The sequence below is a fragment of the Coregonus lavaretus genome (genome assembly GCF_964263955.1).
Source record: "Coregonus lavaretus genome assembly, chromosome: 8".
NCBI classification, from domain to species: Eukaryota; Metazoa; Chordata; class Actinopteri; order Salmoniformes; family Salmonidae; genus Coregonus; species Coregonus lavaretus.
Genome location: NC_139995.1, coordinates 47946803 through 47967094, shown reverse-complemented (window position 1 = coordinate 47967094; position 20292 = coordinate 47946803). Strand labels below are relative to the sequence as shown.

Below are 20292 nucleotides of genomic sequence, written 5' to 3'. Positions count from 1 at the left end.
AGGGGGGCGACGGAGCAAGAGAGGGGGCGACGGAGCAAGGGAGGCGGAGAGGGAGAAAGAGAGGCGGAGAGGGAGAAGAGAGAGGGAGACAGATAAGGGGAGGTATGTGTGCACATGCACGTGTAAAGGTCTGTCTGTCTCCCTCTCTGCATGTCTATGTGAATGTGAGAGAGAGAGGGACACAAATGCCTGTGAGAGTGCTCACCTCATGCGTGTATACACACACCTCCCCCGAATATGTCCAGCCGGGGGTCAAAATGTCACCTCAGCGACCAGCAGCTGTAGCGGGGGTAAGCGAATAACTGTGAATAACCAGGGAGGGGGGGGGAGGGGTCAGACAAATGGATGTCACCCTCAGCACTGATCTAATTAACGCAGGTGTTAATCATGCTAGATTAATGATAGAGACTGGGTAGTTGTCTGTACAGGTCCAGAGAAATGGTCCACTGATTAGTACAGGGCAGCTGTGGGCAGCCATTACCGTGAGCACCTCTAAAGCACCCTCAGGATCATTCACTAAAGAAAATGGGTAATAACCTGAACTCCTTCTAATAGCATTTAGCAGATGAATAGAGATGAATAGTGAGACTGGAAAGACGGGTCAGCTGGTGTTTTGACAAAGAGGCTGTGTGGATGGATGGATGTATAAACGAAGCTGTGTTAAAGATCCCTGCTAAAAGTAAAGATCACTTGTGGGAGCTGTGAACGGTGTGTGAACATGACCAATATAAACATGCACCTGTGGAAATATATTGGATGGGTGCAATCACAATTTTGGAAATGAACATTATAAAGCCAATATCAAGATCTCTCTCTGTTAAATTTCAATGCAATGGTGCTTTTTTGGCATGGCATTCATACATACATACATATTGTCAAAACCAGATGTTTCGACCTCAATGAAAGTGTTGAACTGAATGGCGCAGGGACCTAAGTTTGAGTCCTATAACGTATAATGATAATACTACTAGCTTATAACAATAATAGACATAGCCATAGAGTGTTCTCTCAGCTTTCGCACGGCAAGTGGTACGGTGCATCAAGTCTGACACCAACAGGCTCCTGAACAGCTTCTATCCCCCAAGACATAAGACTGCTAAATAGCTAACAGAATGGCTACACAGACTATCTGAGTTGACCCTTGTATTTTATTTATATTTTTTCACTGTCTCTCTGCACACTCACAGGACTCTACACACTCACACACACTGACACTCCAACACACATAACATGCACACACATTTATACTGACTCTACACACACACACACACACACACACACACACACACAATCTTCATATATACGCTGCAGCTACTCTGTTTATCAAATATCCTGATGCCTAGTCACCTTACCCCTATACAGTGAGGGAAAAAAGTATTTGATCCCCTGCTGATTTTGTACGTTTGCCCACTGACAAAGACATGATCAGTCTATAATTTTAATGGTAGGTTTATTTGAACAGTGAGAGACAGAATAACAACAAAACAATCCAGAAAAATGCATGTCAAAAATTTTATAAATTGATTTGCATTTTAATGAGGGAAATAAGTATTTGACCCCTCTGCAAAACATGACTTAGTACTTGGTGGCAAAACCCTTGTTGGCAATCACAGAGGTCAGATGTTTCTGGTAGTTGCCCACCAGGTTTACACACATCTCAGGAGGGATTTTGTCCCACTCCTCTTTGCAGATCTTCTCCAAGTCATTAAGGTTTCGAGCCTGACGTTTGGCAACTCGAACCTTCAGCTCCCTCCACAGATTTTCTATGGGATTAAGGTCTGGAGACTGGCTAGGCCACTCCAGGACCTTAATGTGCTTCTTCTTGAGCCACTCCTTTGTTGCCTTGGCCGTGTGTTTTGGGTCATTTGTCATGCTGTTACCAATTGTTTTCTTGGTGACTATGGTCCCAGTTGCCTTGAGATCATTGACAAGATCCTCCCGTGTAGTTCTGGGCTGATTCCTCACCATTCTCATGATCATTGCAACTCCACACGGTGAGATCTTGCATGGAGCCCCAGGCCGAGGGAGATTGACAGTTATTTTGTGTTTTTCCATTTGCGAATAATCGCACCAACTGTTGTCACCTTCTCACCAAGCTGCTTGGCGATGATCTTGTAGCCCATTCCAGCCTTATGTAGGTCTACAATCTTGTCCCTGACATCCTTGGAGAGCTCTTTGTTCTTGGCCATGGTGGAGAGTTTGGAATCTGATTGATTGATTGCTTCTGTGGACAGGTGTCTTTTATACAGGTAACAAGCTGAGATGAGGAGCACTCCCTTTAAGAGTGTGCTCCTAATCTCAGCTCGTTACCTGTGTAAAAGACACCTGGGAGCCAGAAATCTTTCTGATTGAGAGGGGGTCAGATATTTATTTCCCTCATTAAAATGCAAATCAATTTATAACATTTTTGACATGCGTGTTCTGGATTTTTTTGTTGTTATTCTGTCTCTCACTGTTCAAATAAACCTACCATTAAAATTATAGACTGATCCTTCCTTTCTTTCTTCTTTATTTGTCAGTGGGCAAACGTACAAAATCAGCAGGGGATCAAATACTTTTTTCCCTCACTGTACATATCTACCTCTATCACTCCAGTATCCCTGCACATTGTAAATATGATATTGGAACTGACCCTGTGTATAGCTTCTTACTTTCACGTGTTCTTCTTATTTTTATTTATTCTGTGTTTGTGTTCTACCTTATGTTATTTTTAGTGTTACATTTATATTGGTTACTGCATTGTTGGGTTTGGAGTTTTGAAATAAAACTAGAAACTCATGTCTGTCCGCTCTCCTCTCCAGTTGTCTCCAGAGACGGGTCCCAGACAGGGGGGAACCATGCTGACCATCACAGGGGAGAACCTGGGTCTGCAGTTCAAGGACATCCAGACAGGGGTCCGCATCGGCAAGGTGGCCTGCACCCCCATGGAGGCAGAGTACATCAGCGCTGAACAGTGAGTGACTATTAGTCTCTTTGTCCTCCTGCCTCTGTCCTCTGTTTTGATGCCTTACTCCATCTCTTTATCTCTCTCGGTATGCATGTCTCCCTCCCTCCATCCCTCCCTCCACCTGTTAGCCCTATTTTCTATCTACCCATCTCACTTTCTTCTCATTCATCTCTGTCTCTCCCTCTCCTGTTCCTCTTTTAACCCATTGTCACATTATCTTACTTGCTGGCATCCTAGGAGACTTGTCTGGCTCACTGACATCTGGAGAGATACAGATCATGCACAAACACATTTTCAACCGTATTCAAATCACGCTGACATCATAAACTCTCATTGACTCATAGTGAGAGTGTATGATGCTGAAATGAAGGACCTGAGTGTTTTGAAGCATAAATGACTAAAGGAAAGCTGCATTTCTTGAAGCACCACAAAGTCTGCCAACAAACAAAAACACTGTGTCGCTGTCATCGGTACTGACAAATAGCCTACAATCATAAAAGTGTGTGGATATTTCTGATTGACTTTATATCTGTACTTAAACATATTTGGACCCTACTGTATATGAAGATAGTTGTTTCAAGGATACTTGTGTTTGTTTCAACCCTGCTGTCACCTCCAAACGTGAAGGGCTAATGCTTAACCCCCGTCTCCCCGGTTACAATTAGGGCACGTTGCCATGACGGCAAACATGTGGCGGCAGTGGTCCGCACTAAACCTTTCAGGGTGATTAAAAGTGATGTTCCCCATATGGAGCGACTCGGAAGTGACTGCTCCTGTCATCTCTGTAACCCTGTCAGAGCCGTAACGGAGGAGGTGGGTTACGGCAATGAGCACAAAGGTTAGGGGTAAATGGTGGGTGCGGTGTGGAGATTGGAGAAGGCCGTCGCCTATTCAAGTCTGGTCAAGCTCAGCCCACACGCTCTCACAAAGGAGTAGATGCACACACACACACACATGCAAACACGCTTACTCTGACAGTAAGTCGTGTGCATACAGTACATGCAAATAGAGTTTACACACAAACCAATAAACCTGTACATCTTAAGAATCTTATTTTTCTTACACTCATATACAGTTTATAATTCTGTCTCTCCCTCTGTTATTTGGTTCCAATTTGTCTACCTAATATTCCTCTTATCGTCACTGTGATGATGCCAGTAAAAATGGCTCCATTAACACAATCATCTCCTAAAAACTCTCCTCACTCTAATCATTGTCCCTCCCTGCGTGAGACCAAACAAATAATTGCATCGGAATGCGGACGTCATCGCCGCGGCGATGGAGAGCGGTTACCGTGGCCACCTACAGCGAGGACAAAAGCAGCTGAGTTAATAACTCATCGCAGGCGGATAGAGGGAGGGAGGGAGGGAGGGAGGAAACGAGCTTGTTCAATTAATCACCCCCCTCTCACTTAAACCCAGCTCTCTTTTCTCTCTCTCTCTCTCATTTTCTGGGGCTAATTAACAGTCCAGAGTGTCTGAGGAGGGTGAAACGTGAGGGCTCTGTGTGCGTGTGCATGCATGCATCCGTGTATGTGTGCACAATCCTATGTGTGTGGTGTGTTTGCGCTGATTACACACATGCTAGCACATGTCTGTGTGTATTCTCGCCCGCAGTGCCCAACCACCTCAGACTCTCGTCCTCTGCCTCAATCATTTCTAAAATGAATTTTCATTTGGCCAGTCGCCGCCCAAGGCCAAACACAAGGCTTATGGGGTTATAATATCCTCTAATACACTCATAGAGACACATGGAACCTCTCTCTCCTATCGTACCTCTCAAGGTACAAGTGGATGTCCTCACCATCACACACAGTAGCATGGCTATGGAAATGTGCAGGGCTATTGATATGCTCTATGGCTTGGTTACCCTTGGACTAATGCTATGGATATGTCAATGGCTATGATCATATGTGTAGTGTCACTCTCTCGCTCTCTCTCTCAGGATCGTGTGCAAGCTGGCTGATGCGACAGGTTACCGGGTGCAGGAGGCTCACGTGGAAGTATGTGTGAGGGACTGCACACACACCGACTACAAAGTCATCTCACCCAAGGCCTTCACTTTTGTGGTAAGCTGCCATCATACCTGTGCTGAAATGTCCTTCTGTAAGGTTGTGTTCTTTCATCAATTGAAAAACAACAGTTGATTCCAGAACAAATGAATTCCTATATCTGACGTCTTCTCTTGGTGTGTTCCTCTACCCCCAGTCTCCCTATTTCACGCGTGTACAGCCCTCTAAGGGCCCCCTCTCGGGGGGAACTCGCATCACCATTGAGGGGAGCCACCTCAACGCGGGCAGCGCTGTGGCTGTCAAGATCGGCCTCCATCCCTGCCGCTTCGAGAGGTAAGCTCTCACACCGCCCACTCGCTTGTCTTGTCTTTGGGATATTGTTTATTATTGATAACATTATTGTGCTGTATCGATATCTCTATTCGATAACTGCTGTAAGTGGTCGGACTAACTTGCATTTATTTTGAGAATGACTACTGTTATTTGTGACGGGAATGACTATCTCTGCTATGGGAATGACCAACCTCTGTTTCTATGGTTTACCTTCCATTGAAGAGCAATGATTTAGAATTAGGGTTTCAAGTACTCTTTACAGTAATAATGTTTGCCCATTGCGCTACATGTTACGAGCTTGGTAAGTTCTCCAACATTCGATGGGAGATTCAGAGAAGCTGGAAAGGCGAGAATGCACAATACAGAGAGAGTATGTTCTCCTGCAACGAGCGCTCTCTCTCCATAGTCTGTCATGGTGAAACACACACACACACAGTGTTCTCGCAGCGTACCGTGCACTCATCTAAAACTGCAAATGAACATGTTAGCAGATGGCGAGAACACCTCACAGAGAGGAGAGTGCCTTGTTAACACCTCTAAGAAGAGGGTTGGGATACATAGAAAATGAAAAGAGAGCTGAATGAGAGAAGAACATGGGAGAAGACAATCAAACATTCACAGCCCACATCAAACCACCCCCCAAGACACAAATCTCATCTTCTCAGTCACATTTATTAATGAGGAGGAGGAAAATTGAGGCAAAATTAGCCAGTTCAGCCCCCTTTTGAAGACCCTGGAAATACCCATACATTTATCTTGCTACGCAGACTGTAGTTTTTCGGAACAATTTGCTTTAGATTTAATGTAAGCACTATCAACATGATTGGTAGGTGGTATATAGACAGCCATATGTGACAGGGTTTATACAAGGGGAATACATGCATGCTGCAATGACATCTGTTGATATGGGGAAACATGTTGAGCTAAAACCTTCACTGACTCTGAAAAGACAGCTTCTGTCTTTGGTATAGTATAGAATTCCAAATACTAGTGATACAAAGGGATAATAATAATAATAATATAATATGATAGTGTATGATAGGGTTAGTGTTATGGTTAGGGTTAGTCATCTTGAGCTGTAATATGATAGGGTTAGGGTTAGTCATCTTGAGCTGTAATATAATATGATGGTGTATGATATGGTTATGGTTAGGGTTAGTCATCTTGAGCTGTTCTGCTAAAGTCACATGAGGGCTCATCTCAATAATCAAAGGTAGCTTCCTCCCCTAATCTCCTTCATCTGCACTAACCTGAAAACACAGGATAGGTGAAATCAAGGACGTGGATGCCCACTGGGAGGTTTGCTGCCACCTTGTCTAGTTCAATCAAGCCACATTGACATTATCCCACCCCTGGTTAGCCACAATTGGCTTAAAAAATTCAAACGTAACACAATATCTGCCAGTATGAAAATGTATGCACTCACTAACTGTAAGTCGCTCTAGATAAGAGCATCTGCTAAATGACTAAAAATGTAAAAATGTAAATTAATTTGCAGGAATATTGCTCCTGTCTGTCTGTTTGGTGCAAGCATTTGTTTATCACTCTGTATGTAGCCAGTTAGCAATGCTAATGATAACAGTCTTGTGGGTAGACGGAAAGACTTTAGTCTAAAACCTACTCAATTAAATGTTAAATGGAAAGTAGGCTTACCTGACAGAACTATAGAAGGATTTTTTGTATCAATTGGGTGGCGATTGTTTTGCAAACTTTGCCATGATGTGTTGCAGCAGTAGGCCTAACAGCAGAAACATCACCGATACATTCCTCTCTTGCTAGATGCTCAATTAAAGGGGAATTACATTTTCTTTTTTTTATGTTACATTTTTTTCCAGACCTCAAGAATGGTCTTCATATGTATTTTAAGCATTGACATGGATTCAAAACATCAATTTTCGTTATTTCTCTATGAATAATTGTAATATTGCGAGTAAAAAACTGCTGAAAATCACAAACCAGGAAAGAGAAAACAGAATTCAGGGAAATATAATTTTATGGGGCCCCCTTAGTTGTTTATTAAACATTATTTTACCAGGTATATTAACAGAAAATGCATTTATTGTACACCAAGGACCAGGGGAAGAGTTACAGGGTAATGGAGAAGAGAAGAATGTGACGATTTGAAAGCTATAAAAAAAATAGTAGCTCGAGACAAGTTTCATTTTTTAAAAGTAGCTCTCATGCTAGAAAATGTTGGTGACCCCCTGCACTAGACTTTTGATATTAGAACAGAACATACATAGCATTGTCCTTTCAGACCTGCTCTAGCATAGCGACGCTCTATGTCCCTAAAATAATGGATTTGAAAAGTGACCTCTCTTTTCCCCGTGTCCCTCATGTCCAAATGTTTTTTTCTTTGTCTCAGAGTTCAACACGACCAATTTAATCAAAGTGTATTTACCCTAATCATTCTGCTACTCCCTCTGCAACCCCTTTCTTCCCTTTCTTTCAGTTTTTCTATTTCTGGCCCTCTCTCTCTCTTCTCCCATTCTTTTGTGCCGGCTGACAACAAACTTGTCAAAATATGTACGGTGCACCGCAGGTTTCGCCGACGAGTGTTATGAAAGTGGTTGCCCGGGCAACGAGGCGGCGCGAGCGGAATGTGGAAAAGGCGCTTTTCTTTTTCTTATTTTCCTCCCCTTCTTCTGGAAGACTGGGCGTTTAAATTGCTTGTTACGAGACAGCCGGGATGTGCTTGCAGAAATGCATCCTAGCTTATTTTCTCTTCCACTTAGTTTCCCCTCAACTGCTGTCGTCTCACTAATGTGTTTTCGTCCTCTTTCCTTCTCTCTGTTTCTGGTCCACAATAGATGGGATTTATGTATGAAATAATTGTTGTGTAGGATAGGAAAGCACTCATCACACACTATTGAAGTAATATGGCAACAGGTTCATCTGCCTCACCAAAAGCCCATTCTGGTGGGAAGCTGCTGTAGACCACCAAGTGCTAACAGTCAGTATCTGGATAACGTGTGAAATGCTTGATAATGTATGTGATATCAACAGAGAGGCATATTTTCTAGGTGACTTAAATATTGACTGTCTTTCATCAAGCTGCTCACTCAAGAAAAAGCTTCAAACTGTAACCAGTGCCTGCAACATTGTTCAGGTTATCAGTCAACTTACCAGGGTAGTTACAAACCGCACAGGAATGAAATCATCAACATGTATTGATCACATCTTTACTAATGCTGCAAAGATAATATTTTAAGCAGTATCCAAATCCATCAGATGTAGTGATCACAATATAGTAGCCATATCTAGGAAAACCAAAGTTCAAAAGGCTGGGCCTTATATAGTGTATAAGAGGTCATACAATATGTTTTGTAGTGATTCCTGTGTTGTTGATATAAATAATATTTGTTGGTCTATGGTGTGTAATAAGGAGCAACCAGACGCTGCTCTTCACATATTTATGAAATTACTTATTCCAGTTACTAATAAACATGCACCCATTAAGAAAATGACAGGAAAAACTGTTAAATCCCTGTGGATTGATGAGGAATTAAAGAAGTGTATGGTTGAGAGGGATGAGGCAAAAGGAATGGCAAATAAGTCTGGCTGCACAACCGATTGGCAAACGTACTGCAAATTGAGAAATCATGTGACTAAACTGAATAAAAATAAGAAACTAAACTATGAAACAAAGATAAAGTATATAAAGAATGACAGTCAAAATCTTTGGAGCACCTTAAATGAAGTTTTGGGCAAAAAGGCAAACTCAGCTCCATCATTCATTAAGTCAGATGACTCATCACAAAACCCACTGATATTGCCAATTACTCCGTTTTTTTCATTGGCAAGATTAGCAAATTTAGGCATGACATGCTAGCAACAAACGCTGACACTGCATCCAAGTATAACTGATCAAATTATGAAAGACAAGCATTGTAATTTTGAATTTTGTAAAGTGAATGTGGAAGAGGTGAAAAGCGTATTGTTGTCGATCAACAATGACAAGCCACCGGGGTCTGAAAACTTGCATGGAAAATGACTGAGGATAATTGCGAACAATATTGCCACTGCTATTTGCCAAATCTTTAATCTAAGCCTAGTAGAAAGTGTGTGCCCTCAGTCCTGGAGGGAAGCAAAAGTCACTACCCAAGAATAGTAAAGCCCCCTTTACTGGCTCAAATAGCCGACCAAACATCCTGTTACCAACCCGTAGTAAACTTTTGACAAGATACACTGCTGTTTTACTGTAAACAAATTGACGACAGACTTTCAGCACGCTGATAGGGAAGGACATTCAACAAGCACGGCACTTACACAAATTACTGATTGGCTGAGAGAAATTGATGATAAAAAGATTATGGGAGCTGTTTCGTTAGACTTCAGTGCGGCTTTTGACATTATCGATCATAGTCTGCTGATGGAAAAACGTATGTGGTATGGCTTTACTCCACCTGCTATATTGTGGATACAGAGTTACATGTCTAACAGAACACAGAGGGTGTTCTTTAAAGGAAGCCTTTCCAACATAATCCAGGTAGAAACAGGAATTCCCCAGGGCAGCTGTCTAGGCCCCTTACATTTTTCAATCTTGACATGCCACTGGCTTTGAGTAAAGCCAGTGTGTCTATGTATGCATTTGACTCAACGCTATTCATGTCAGCTAAAATAGCAAGTGAAATCACTGTAACACTTAACAAAGAGCAGCAGTTAGTTTCAGAATGAGTGGCAAGGAATAAGTTAGCCCTAAATAACTAAATAAATAAAAACTAAAAGCAGTGTATTTGGGACAAATCATTCACTAAACTCTAAACCTCAACTAAATCTTGGAATAAATAATGTGGAAATTGAGCAAGTTGAGGTGACTAAAATGTTTGGAGTATCCCTGGATTGTAAACTGTCATGATCAAAACATGTTTATAAAACAGTAGCTTAGATGGGGAGAAGTCTGTCCATAATAAAACGCAACTCTGCCTTTTAAACAACACTATCAACAAGGCAGGTCCTACAGGCCCTAGTTTTGTCAAACCTGGACTACTTTTCAGTCGTGTGGTCAGGTGCCACAAAGAGGGACCTCAGAAAATTACAATTGTCTCAGAACAGGCTCAGAACACAGAGCTAACATAAATAATATGCATGTAAATCTCTCAATGCGGAGGAGAGATTGACTTCATCACTACCTGTTTTTGAAAGAAGTTTTGACATGCTGAATGCACCAAGGTGTCTGTTTAAACTACTAGCACACAGCTCGGACACCAATGCATACCCCACAAGACGTGCCACCAAAGGTCTCTTCACAATCCCCAAGTCAAGAACAGAATATGGGAGGCGCACAGTACTACATAGAGCCATGGCTACATGGAACTCTATTCCACATCAGGTAACTGATGCAAGCAGTAGAATCAGATTTAAAAAACAGATACAAATACACCTTATGGAACAGCTGGGACTGTGAAGAGACACAGGCACAGACACGCCTACACATACACATGATAAGACACGCACTCTACACACACGTACACATGGATGTTGGATTGTAGATATGTAGTAGTAGAGTAGTGGCCTAAGGGAACACACTTAATGTGTTGTGAAAAGTGTTATAAAATGTAATGTCATGTAATATTTTAAATTGTATATAACCGCCTTAATGTTGCTGGACCCCAGGAAGAGTAGCTGCTGCCTTGGCAGGAATAAATGGGGATCCTTAATAAATACAAATACACACATGCACACACCAATGTGTGTATGCACACCATACATGTGCATCCGTTCACAAATATACACATTAAAAACTCACGCGCTCACACACACACACAGCCTCTACACACACACACCCCCACACACATAGCTTTTTTGACGTGAATTTGTATTCCCATTCAACATTTAATTTTCTCTAACCCCAAGACTTTAACCCCAAAACCTTAACTCCTAACCTTAACCCTAACCTTAACCCCCTAAGGTCGATATCTAATTAGCATAATATAATTAACATAAGAAGAACATCCCCATAAAAATCTGTCAGTTTAAGAGATCTGTTTTTTGCATTGGATGTGTCTCGATCCACCGCATCTGCCTATGTCGCACTTCCGCAACTGTGGGGAAAGGTGACAGAGCTAGAGCGGTGTTTGTCAGACCATGAGACATCCCAAAAACACGGTGGTGTTGTCCGTTTTGCTCTACGAACCCCACAAGCGTCTTGGGACTCATCTGAAGTCAGTACAGCCGATCTGCCAACTTCTGTCTGTATATATATATATATATTTGCGAGAAAAAAAAACATATGGGGATTGGAAGTGATGCAGACAATTACATTGATGGAAGTTACAATCTATCTGCAATATTAAAGCTGATCTACCCCCTAAAAAAAAACAGTTAAGGGCTGCACACTAATGTGACCCCTCCATGGAAAGGTGAGACTCTCACGAACACGTACATGTTGGTTGTTTTGCTCTACGACACTCACAGGCCAAAATGACTAGTCTGAAGGTCCCCCGGTACCAGTTGAAAATGTTTTATGGAAGTACAGTACATTTGGAAACAATTCAGCCCCCTTGACTTTTCCACATTTTGTTACGTTACAGCCTTATTCTACAATTGATTAAATAGTTCTTGTTTTTCTCAGCAATCTTCACACTATACCCTATAATGCCAAAGCAAAAACAGGTTGTTAGACATTTTTGCTAATGTATTAAAAATAACAAATGGAAATATTACATTTACATAAGTATTCATTCATACTCAGTACTTTGTTGAAGCACCTTTGACAGCGATTACACCCTCGAGTCCTCTTCGGTCTGATGCTACAAGCTTGGCACACCTGTATTTGGGGAGTGTCTCCCATTCTTCTCTGCAGATCCTCTCAAGCTCTGTCAGGTTGGATTAGGAGCGTCACTGCACAGCTATTTTCAGGTCTCTCCAGAGATGTTCGATCAGGTTCAATTCCGGCCTCTGGCTGTGCCACTCAAGGATATTCAGAGACTTGTCCCAAAGCACTCCTGCGTTGTCTTGGCTGTGTGCTTAGGGTCATTGTCCTGTTAGAAGGTGAACCTTCACCCCAGTCTGAGGTCCTGAGCACTCTGGAGCAGGTTTTCATCAAAGATCTCTCTGTACGTTGCTCCGTTCATCTTTCCCTCGATCCTGACTAGTCTCCCAGTCCCTGCCGCTGAAAAACATCCCCACAGCATGATGCTGCCACCACCATGCTTCACGGCAGGGATGGTGCCTGGTTTCCTCCAAACATGACACTTGGCATTCAGGCCAAGGAGTTCAATCTTGCTTTCATCAGACCAGAGAATCTTGTTTCTCATGGTCTGAGAATCCTGTAGGTGCCTTTTGGAAAACTTTTTTGGTACCCTTCCCCAGATCTGTGCCTCGACACAATCCTGTCTCAGTGCTCTACGGAAAATTCCTTCGACTTAATGGCTTGGTTTTTGCTCTGACATACACTGTCAACTGTTGGACCTTATATAGACAGGTGTGTGCCTTTCCAAATCATGTCCAAACAATTTAATATACCACAGGCAGACTCCAATCAAGTTGTGGAAACATCTCAAGGATGATCAATGGAAACATGATGCACCTGAGCTCAATTTTGAGTCTCATAGCAAAGGGTCTGAATACTTATGTAAATAAGGTATTTCTGTTTATAATTTTTATAAATGTGCTATAAATATTTCTAAAAACCTGTATTCGCTTTGTCATTATGGGGTATTGTTTGTATATTGATTAAAAAATGTACAGTGGCTATGTACAGTGGCTTGCGAAAGTATTCACCCCCCTTGACATTTTTCCTATTTTGTTGCCTGACAACCTGGAATTAAAATTTGTATCATTTGATTTACACAACATGCCTACCAATTTGAAGATGCAAAATATTTTTGGGGGTGAAACAAAGAAGAAATAAGACAAAAAAATAAAATAAAAAATTGAGCCACCTTTTTGCAGCAATTACAGCTGCACGTCTCTTGGGGTATGTCTCTATAAGCTTGGCACATCTAGCCACTGGGATTTTTGCCCATTCTTCAAGGCAAAACTGCTCCAGCTCCTTCAAGTCAGATGGGTTCCGCTGTAAGTCATACCACAGATTCTCAATTGGATTGAGGTCTGGGCTTTGACTAGGCCATTCCAAGACATTTAAATGTTTCCCTTTAAACCACTCGAGTGTTGCTTTAGCAGTATGCTTAGGGTCATTGTCTTGCTGGAAGCTGAACCTCCGTCACAATCTCAAATCTCTGGAAGACTGAAACAGGTTTCCCTCAACAAATTCCCTGTATTTAGTGCCATCCATCATTCCTTCAATTCTGACCAGTTTCCCAGTCCCTGCCGATGGAAAAACATCCCCCACAGCATGATGCTGCCACCACCATGCTTCACTGTGGGGATGGTGTTCTCTGGGTGATGAGAGGTGTTGGGTTTGCGCCAGACATTTTCCTTGATGGCCAAAATGTCTCATCTGAACAGAGTACCTTCTTCCATATGTTTGAGGAGTCTCCCACATGCCTTTTGTCAAACACCAAACGTGTTTGCTTATTTTTTTCTTTAAGCAATGGCTTTTTTCTGGCCACTTCCGTAAAGCCCAGCTCTGTGGAGTGTATGTCTTAAAGTGGTCCTATGGACAGATACTCCAATCTCCACTGTGGAGCTTTGCAGCTCCTTCAGGGTTATCTTTGGTCTCTTTGTTGCCTCTCTGATTAAGCCCTCCTTACCTGGTCCGTGAGTTTGGGTGGGCGGCCCTCTCTTGGCTTGTTTGTTGTGGTGCCATATTCTTTCAATTTTTTTATAATGGATTTAATGGTGCTCCGTGGGATGTTCAAAGTTTCTGATATTTTTTTATAACCCAACCCTGATCTGTACTTCTCCACAGCTTTGTCCCTGACCTGTTTGGAGAGCTCCTTGATCTTCATGGTGCCGCTTGCTTAGTGGTGTTGCCGACTCTGGGGCCTTTCAGAACAGGTGTATATATACTGAGATCATGTGACAGATCATGTGACACTTAGATTGCACACAGGTGGACTTTATTTAACTAACTATGTGACTTCTGAAGGTAATTGGTTGCACCAGATCTTATTTAGGGGCTTCATAGCAAAGGGGATGAATACATATGCACGCACCACTTTTCCGTGATACATTTTTTAGAATTTTCATGTAATTTTTTTCATTTCACTTCACCAATTTGGAATTTTGTGTATGTCCATTACATGAAATCCAAATAAAAATCTATTTAAATTACAGGTTGTAATGCAACAAAATAGAAGGCAAGGGGGATGAATACTTTTGCAAGGCACTGTAATACATTTTGGAATAAGGCTGTAACATAACAAAATGTGGAAGAAGTCCAGAGGTCTAAATATTTTCTGAATGCACTAGGGAGACTGTTTAGTGCCAAAAATAATGGGTTAAATACACGAAAGATATCTCTCAGATATAGGACAGACACTTCAGAACAAACTTCCTTTAGATTTTTTTGGGGGGACTATATGTTGTTCCATGTAGTGAATCTGTTATTCAATGCGTTTGTATTGGCTAATAGCTGTAAGGCCAAAAATATACAGTGAGGGAGAAAAGATTTTGTAAGTTTGCCCACTGACTAAGAAATGATCAGTCTATAATTTTAATGGTAGTTTTATTTGAACAGTGAGAGACAGAATAACAACAAAAAATTCCAGAAAAATGCATGTCAAAAATGTTATAAATTGATTTGCATTTTAATGAGGGAAATAAGTATTTGACCCCTCTGCAAAACATGACTTAGTACTTGGTGGCAAAACCCTTGTTGGCAATCACAGAGGTCAGACGTTTCTTGTAGTTGGCCACCAGGTTTGCACACATCTCAGGAGGAATTTTGTCCCACTCCTCTTTGCAGATCTTTTCCAAGTCATTAAGGTTTTGAGGCTGACGTTTGGCAACTCAAACCTTCAGCTCCCTCCACAGATTTTCTATGGGATTAAGGTCTGGAGACTGGCTAGGCCACTCCAGGACCTTAATGTGCTTCTTCTTGAGCTACTCCTTTGTTGCCTTGGCCGTGTGTTTTGGGTCATTGTCATGCTGGAATACCCATCCACAACCCTTTTTCAATGCCCTGGCTGAGGGAAGGAGGTTCTCACCCAAGATTTGACGGTACATGGCCCTGTCCATCGTCCCTTTGATGCGGTAAAGTTTTCCTGTCCCCTTAGCAGAAAAACACCCCCAAAGCATAATGTTTCCACCTCCATGTTTGACGGTGGGGATGGTGTTCTTGGGGTCATAGGCAGCATTCCTCCTCCTCCAAACACGGCGAGTTGAGTTGATGCCAAAGAGCTCCATTTTGGTCTCATCTGACCACAACACTTTCACCCAGTTCTCCTCTGAATCATTCAGATGTTCATTGGCAAACTTCAGACAGGCATGTATACGTGCTTTCTTGAGCAGGGGGACCTTGAGGGTGCTGCAGGATTTCAGTCCTTCACGGCGTAGTGTTTTACCAATTGTTTTCTTGGTGACTATGGCCCCCAGGGAGAGAGAGACTGCTGCCACTTCAGATCAGTCAGGGAGAGAGAGACTGCTGCCACTTCAGATCAGTCTCCAGAAACAGACTGCTGCCGCTCCTGATCAGTCAGGGAGAGAGAGAGAGGAGATATTTGAAGCCTGAGCTCTGCGATAGTCTGTCTGATGAAACCGCTGCATGTTGGACTGAAAGCACTGCAGCTCTTGGCACTCTTACGGGTCTTTGACACCAAATTGGTTTGGAGCGTTTTTTTCTGAACTCGAACACTATCAGCCCTCGGGAGCGCACTAAACAGCGCACCGTGGTTCGCTCAAAAAGGGTGGTCTCGGTCCGATTTCATTCATACCATGGTGTGGTTCGCTGCAGGTGAGAATGCAGACCAAACACAGGCGCGCAGTATTAGTGGTTGTTTGACTGAGAGCATTTTATGAAATGCACGCAGTACCATAACTTCATATCTCTGAAACATTATTTGAGTAGCAGCGCATTTATGAGCGCATCCAATGCAGATTTGGGGAGACTGGGGCTGTTCCAGGGACATAGTCCACTGAATAAAGGCTATTCACGTCACAGTTAGCGGCTATTGCGCTGTTTTCTCCCACATGTTGTTGGAAGACCAAAGCGAAAGTAATATGACGTTTGGGACACACAAGTTATGCTTTTTGATAATCATAGATGGATGTAACGTTAGCATTTTTTCCAATAAACCAATGACTTTCATCAACATGTGGTTTTGTTTAGGCATTTTAGTAACCAGGAAAAATTTAGAAAATACAATGTAACAAATAACCGAACTCTGATTCGAACTATAGCTCAAAACTATGCGTGAAAACGCCCTTAGAGTTATTGTGTGGGTGGGTGGGTGTGTGTCATGTTTAGCGTTGTTGAAGTTCTTTACAGAGCAGAGAGGTTATGTGTGATGTTATTTTTTTGTCTCTGTTTGCCTCGTGTGGCCCTCATCTCAGTTAGAGCGCTTCTGTGTATGTGTGACATGGCTTTTCCTTCATGTTACACACTCCCTCTTCCCTTCCAGGCGGAGTGCCAGGGAGATGGTGTGTGTGACCCCGGAGGGTCAGAGTCCTGGAGGTACCCCCGTCATGGTGGACATCAACTCAGCTGAGCTCAGGAACCCAGAGGTCAAATTCATCTACACCGATGACCCCACCATCCTCAAGATTGAACCTGACTGGAGCATCGCTAGGTGAGGTCTTAAACTGGGTGGTACTGGGCTTATATGGTCTTAACTGGTCTTAACAGATTGCTTTAGATCTTTTGTTGGACAAAACAGTTTAATTTGTGTTTTAATTCTATGTAGAGATCTGAAAGGAATGGACAGGTGTAAGGCAAAAGTAATGTGGTACTAGCTCCCTCTTTCAACTATATTGCTTAGGCCTATCCAGTCATCTCAGATCTCAGTACATAGGGAGTAAGGGTCGATTTGGGTGTGAGTATTAGCCTTAGTACTCAGTCAAGTATGCTGTAGGTGCACTTTATGATACACTGTATGGAGAGATGGCAAAACTCACAGGTATACTTGAATTTGTTACCACTATTTTTTCCACCCTGAAAACTGATACAATAGCAAATCTTTGCTGAAAAAGGGGACTCTGAAGATGCCCGTAGTTTGTATTGCAGTCGATGCAAAGACAGTATAAATACTCTCTGACTTATTCAAATGAGACAGCGTGGCGACACAGTTTGCTGCAGGAATATTTATGAACAAACACAAGCTGTGTACAGAGCAGGAAGTGGATTCCGATGCAAAATGGGCTCGATAGAATGATCTAGAAAAACTGAGTTGCGTTCATTTCTCAATTCTATCTGAATGTAAACCAGTAGCTACCAGGCAGGCAGATAACACTCTTGATGTTCCCTGAAATAGTAATGTGGCTTCTGTCAAGTCACACCGTCTAATTGACTGAAGTGCTATTTTTTAAATATATTTTTTAATGTTTTTATACACTACTGGTCAAAGGTTTAAGAACACCTATTCATTCAAGGTTTTTTCTTTATTTGTACTATTTTCTACATTGTAGACTAATAGTGAAGAAATCAAAACTATGAAATAACACATATGGAATCATGTAGTAACCAATAAAGTGTTAAACAAATCTAAATATATTTTATATTTGAGATTCTTCAAATAGCCACCCTTTGCCTTGATGACAGCTTTGCACACTCTTGGCATTCTCTCAACCAGCTTCACCTGGAATGCTTTTCCAAGAGTCTTGAAGGAGTTCCCACATATGCTGAGCACTTGTTGGCTGCTTTTCCTTCACACTGCGGTCCGACTCATCCCAAACCATCTCAATTTGGTTGAGGTCGGGGGATTGTGGAGGACATCTGATGCAGCACTCCATTACTCTCCTTCTTGGTAAAATAGCCCTTAAACAGCCTGGAGGTGTGTTGGGTCATTGTCCTGTTGAAAAACAAATGATAGTCCCAAACCAGATGGGATGGTGTTTCGCTGCAGAATGCTGTGGTAGCCATGCTGCTTAAGTGTGCCTTGAATTCTAAATAAATCACAGAAAGTGTCACCAGCAAAGCACCTCCACACCTCCTCCTTAATGCTTTACGGTGGGAAATACACATGCGGAGATAATTCGTTCACCCACACCGCGTCTCACAAACACACGGCGGTTGAAACCAAAAATCATTAAAAGTCGTTTTTTCAACCACTCCACAAATTTCTTGTTAACAAACTATAGATTTGGCAAGTTGGTTAGGACATCTAATTTGTGCATGACACAAGTAATTTTCCAACAATTGTTTACAGACAGATTATTTCACTTATAATTTAATGTATCACAATTCCAGTGGGTCAGAAGTTTAAATACACTAAGTTGACTGTGCCTTTAAACAGCTTGGAAAATTCCAGAAAATGATGTCATGGCTTTAGAAGCTTCTGATAAGATAATTGACATCATTTGAGTCAATTGCAGATGTACCTGTGGATGTATTTCAAGGCCTACCTTCAAACTCAGTGCCTCTTTGCTTGACATCATGGGACAATCAAAAGAAATCAGCCAAGACCTCGGGAAAAAAAATGGTAGACCTCCACAAGTCTGGTTCATCCTTGGGAGCAATTTCCAAACGCCTGAAGGTACCATGTTCATCTGTACAAACAATAGTACGCAAGTATAATCACCATGGGACCACACAGCCGTCAGGAAGGAGACGTGTTATGTCTCCTAGAGATGAACGTACTTTGGTGCGAAAAGTGCAAATAAATCCCAGAAGAACAGCAAAGGACCTTGTGAAGATGCTGGAGGACACAGGTACAAAAGTATCTATATCCACAGTAAAACGAGTCCTATATCGACATAACCTGAAAGGCCGCTCGGCAAGGAAGAAGCCACTGCTCCAAAACCGCCTTAAAAAAGCCAGACTAAGGTTTGCAACTGCACATGGGGACAAGATCGTGCTTTTTGGCGAAATGTCCTCTGGTCTGATGAAACAAAATAGAACTGTTTGGCCAGAATGACCATCGTTATGTTTGGATGAAAAAGAGGGTGGCTTGCAAGCCGAAGAACACCATCCCAACCGTGAAGCACGGGGGTGGCAGCATCATGCTGTGGGGGTGCTTTGCTGCAGGAGGGACTGGTGCACTTCACAAAATAGATGGCATCATGAGGAAGGAAAATTATGTGGATATATTGAAGCAACATCTCAAGACATCAGTCAGGAAGTTAAAGCTTGGTCACAAATGGGTCTTCCAAATGGACAATGACCCCAAGCATACTTCCAAAGTTGTGGCAAAAAGTGGCCATCACAAAGCCCTGACCTCAATCCTATAGAAAATGTGTGGGCAGAACTGAAAAAGCGTGTGCAAGCAAGGAGGCCTGCAAACCTGACTCAGATACACCAGCTCTGTCAGGAGGAATGGGCCAAAATTCACCCAACTTATTGTGGGAAGCTTGTGGAAGGCTACCCGAAACGTTTGACCCAAGTTAAACAATTTAAAGGTCATGCTACCAAATACTAATTGAGTGTATGTAAACTTCTGACCCACTGGGAATGTGATGAAATTAATAAAAGCTGAAATAAATCATTCTCTCTACTATTATTCGGACATTTGACATTCTTAAAATAAAATGGTGATCCTAACTGACCTAAGACAGGGATTTTTTACTAGGATTAAATGTCAGGAATTGTGAAAAACAGAGTTTAAATGTATTTGGCTAAGGTGTATGTAAACCTCCGACTTCAACTGTATACATATCTTTTTAAAGTATATTTTCCCTTCTTATTTTCCCCTAACCCTACAACCCCTCTCCTAATTAGAGTAAAGTAATGGACAACAACACTTAGGCTTCTACTTCCAACTTATACATACTATGTAAATGTTACAGACACAATGTATTTTACAGAAGTTATATCTTTCTGGAACACTTTCTATGGGCCACCTGTCTTGTAATGCATTATAAATACATAATAGGTATTAAAGGGACACTTCAACACTTTTCAATTGAAAACGAATCTTTTTGACTACATGTATGGTGCTGCTGGACATAATGGATTTGAGTTTAAAAAGTGATGAAGTGCCCCTTTAATATGTATTTATAG

The 20292-nt window shown here is 42.1% G+C and overlaps 1 protein-coding gene across 1 annotated transcript in view; it reads left to right on the top strand.

The window, feature by feature from the left end:
- LOC311134262 (plexin-A1-like) overlaps positions 1-20292 on the top strand; it is a 312099-nt gene that overhangs the window by 232622 nt on the left and 59185 nt on the right. The window contains exons 13-16 of the mRNA XM_084167885.1: positions 2802-2953; positions 4892-5015; positions 5155-5291; positions 16760-16927. Of these exons, the coding sequence (XP_084024011.1) occupies positions 2802-2953; positions 4892-5015; positions 5155-5291; positions 16760-16927 (581 nt within the window). The remainder of the gene's footprint in view (positions 1-2801; positions 2954-4891; positions 5016-5154; positions 5292-16759; positions 16928-20292) is intronic.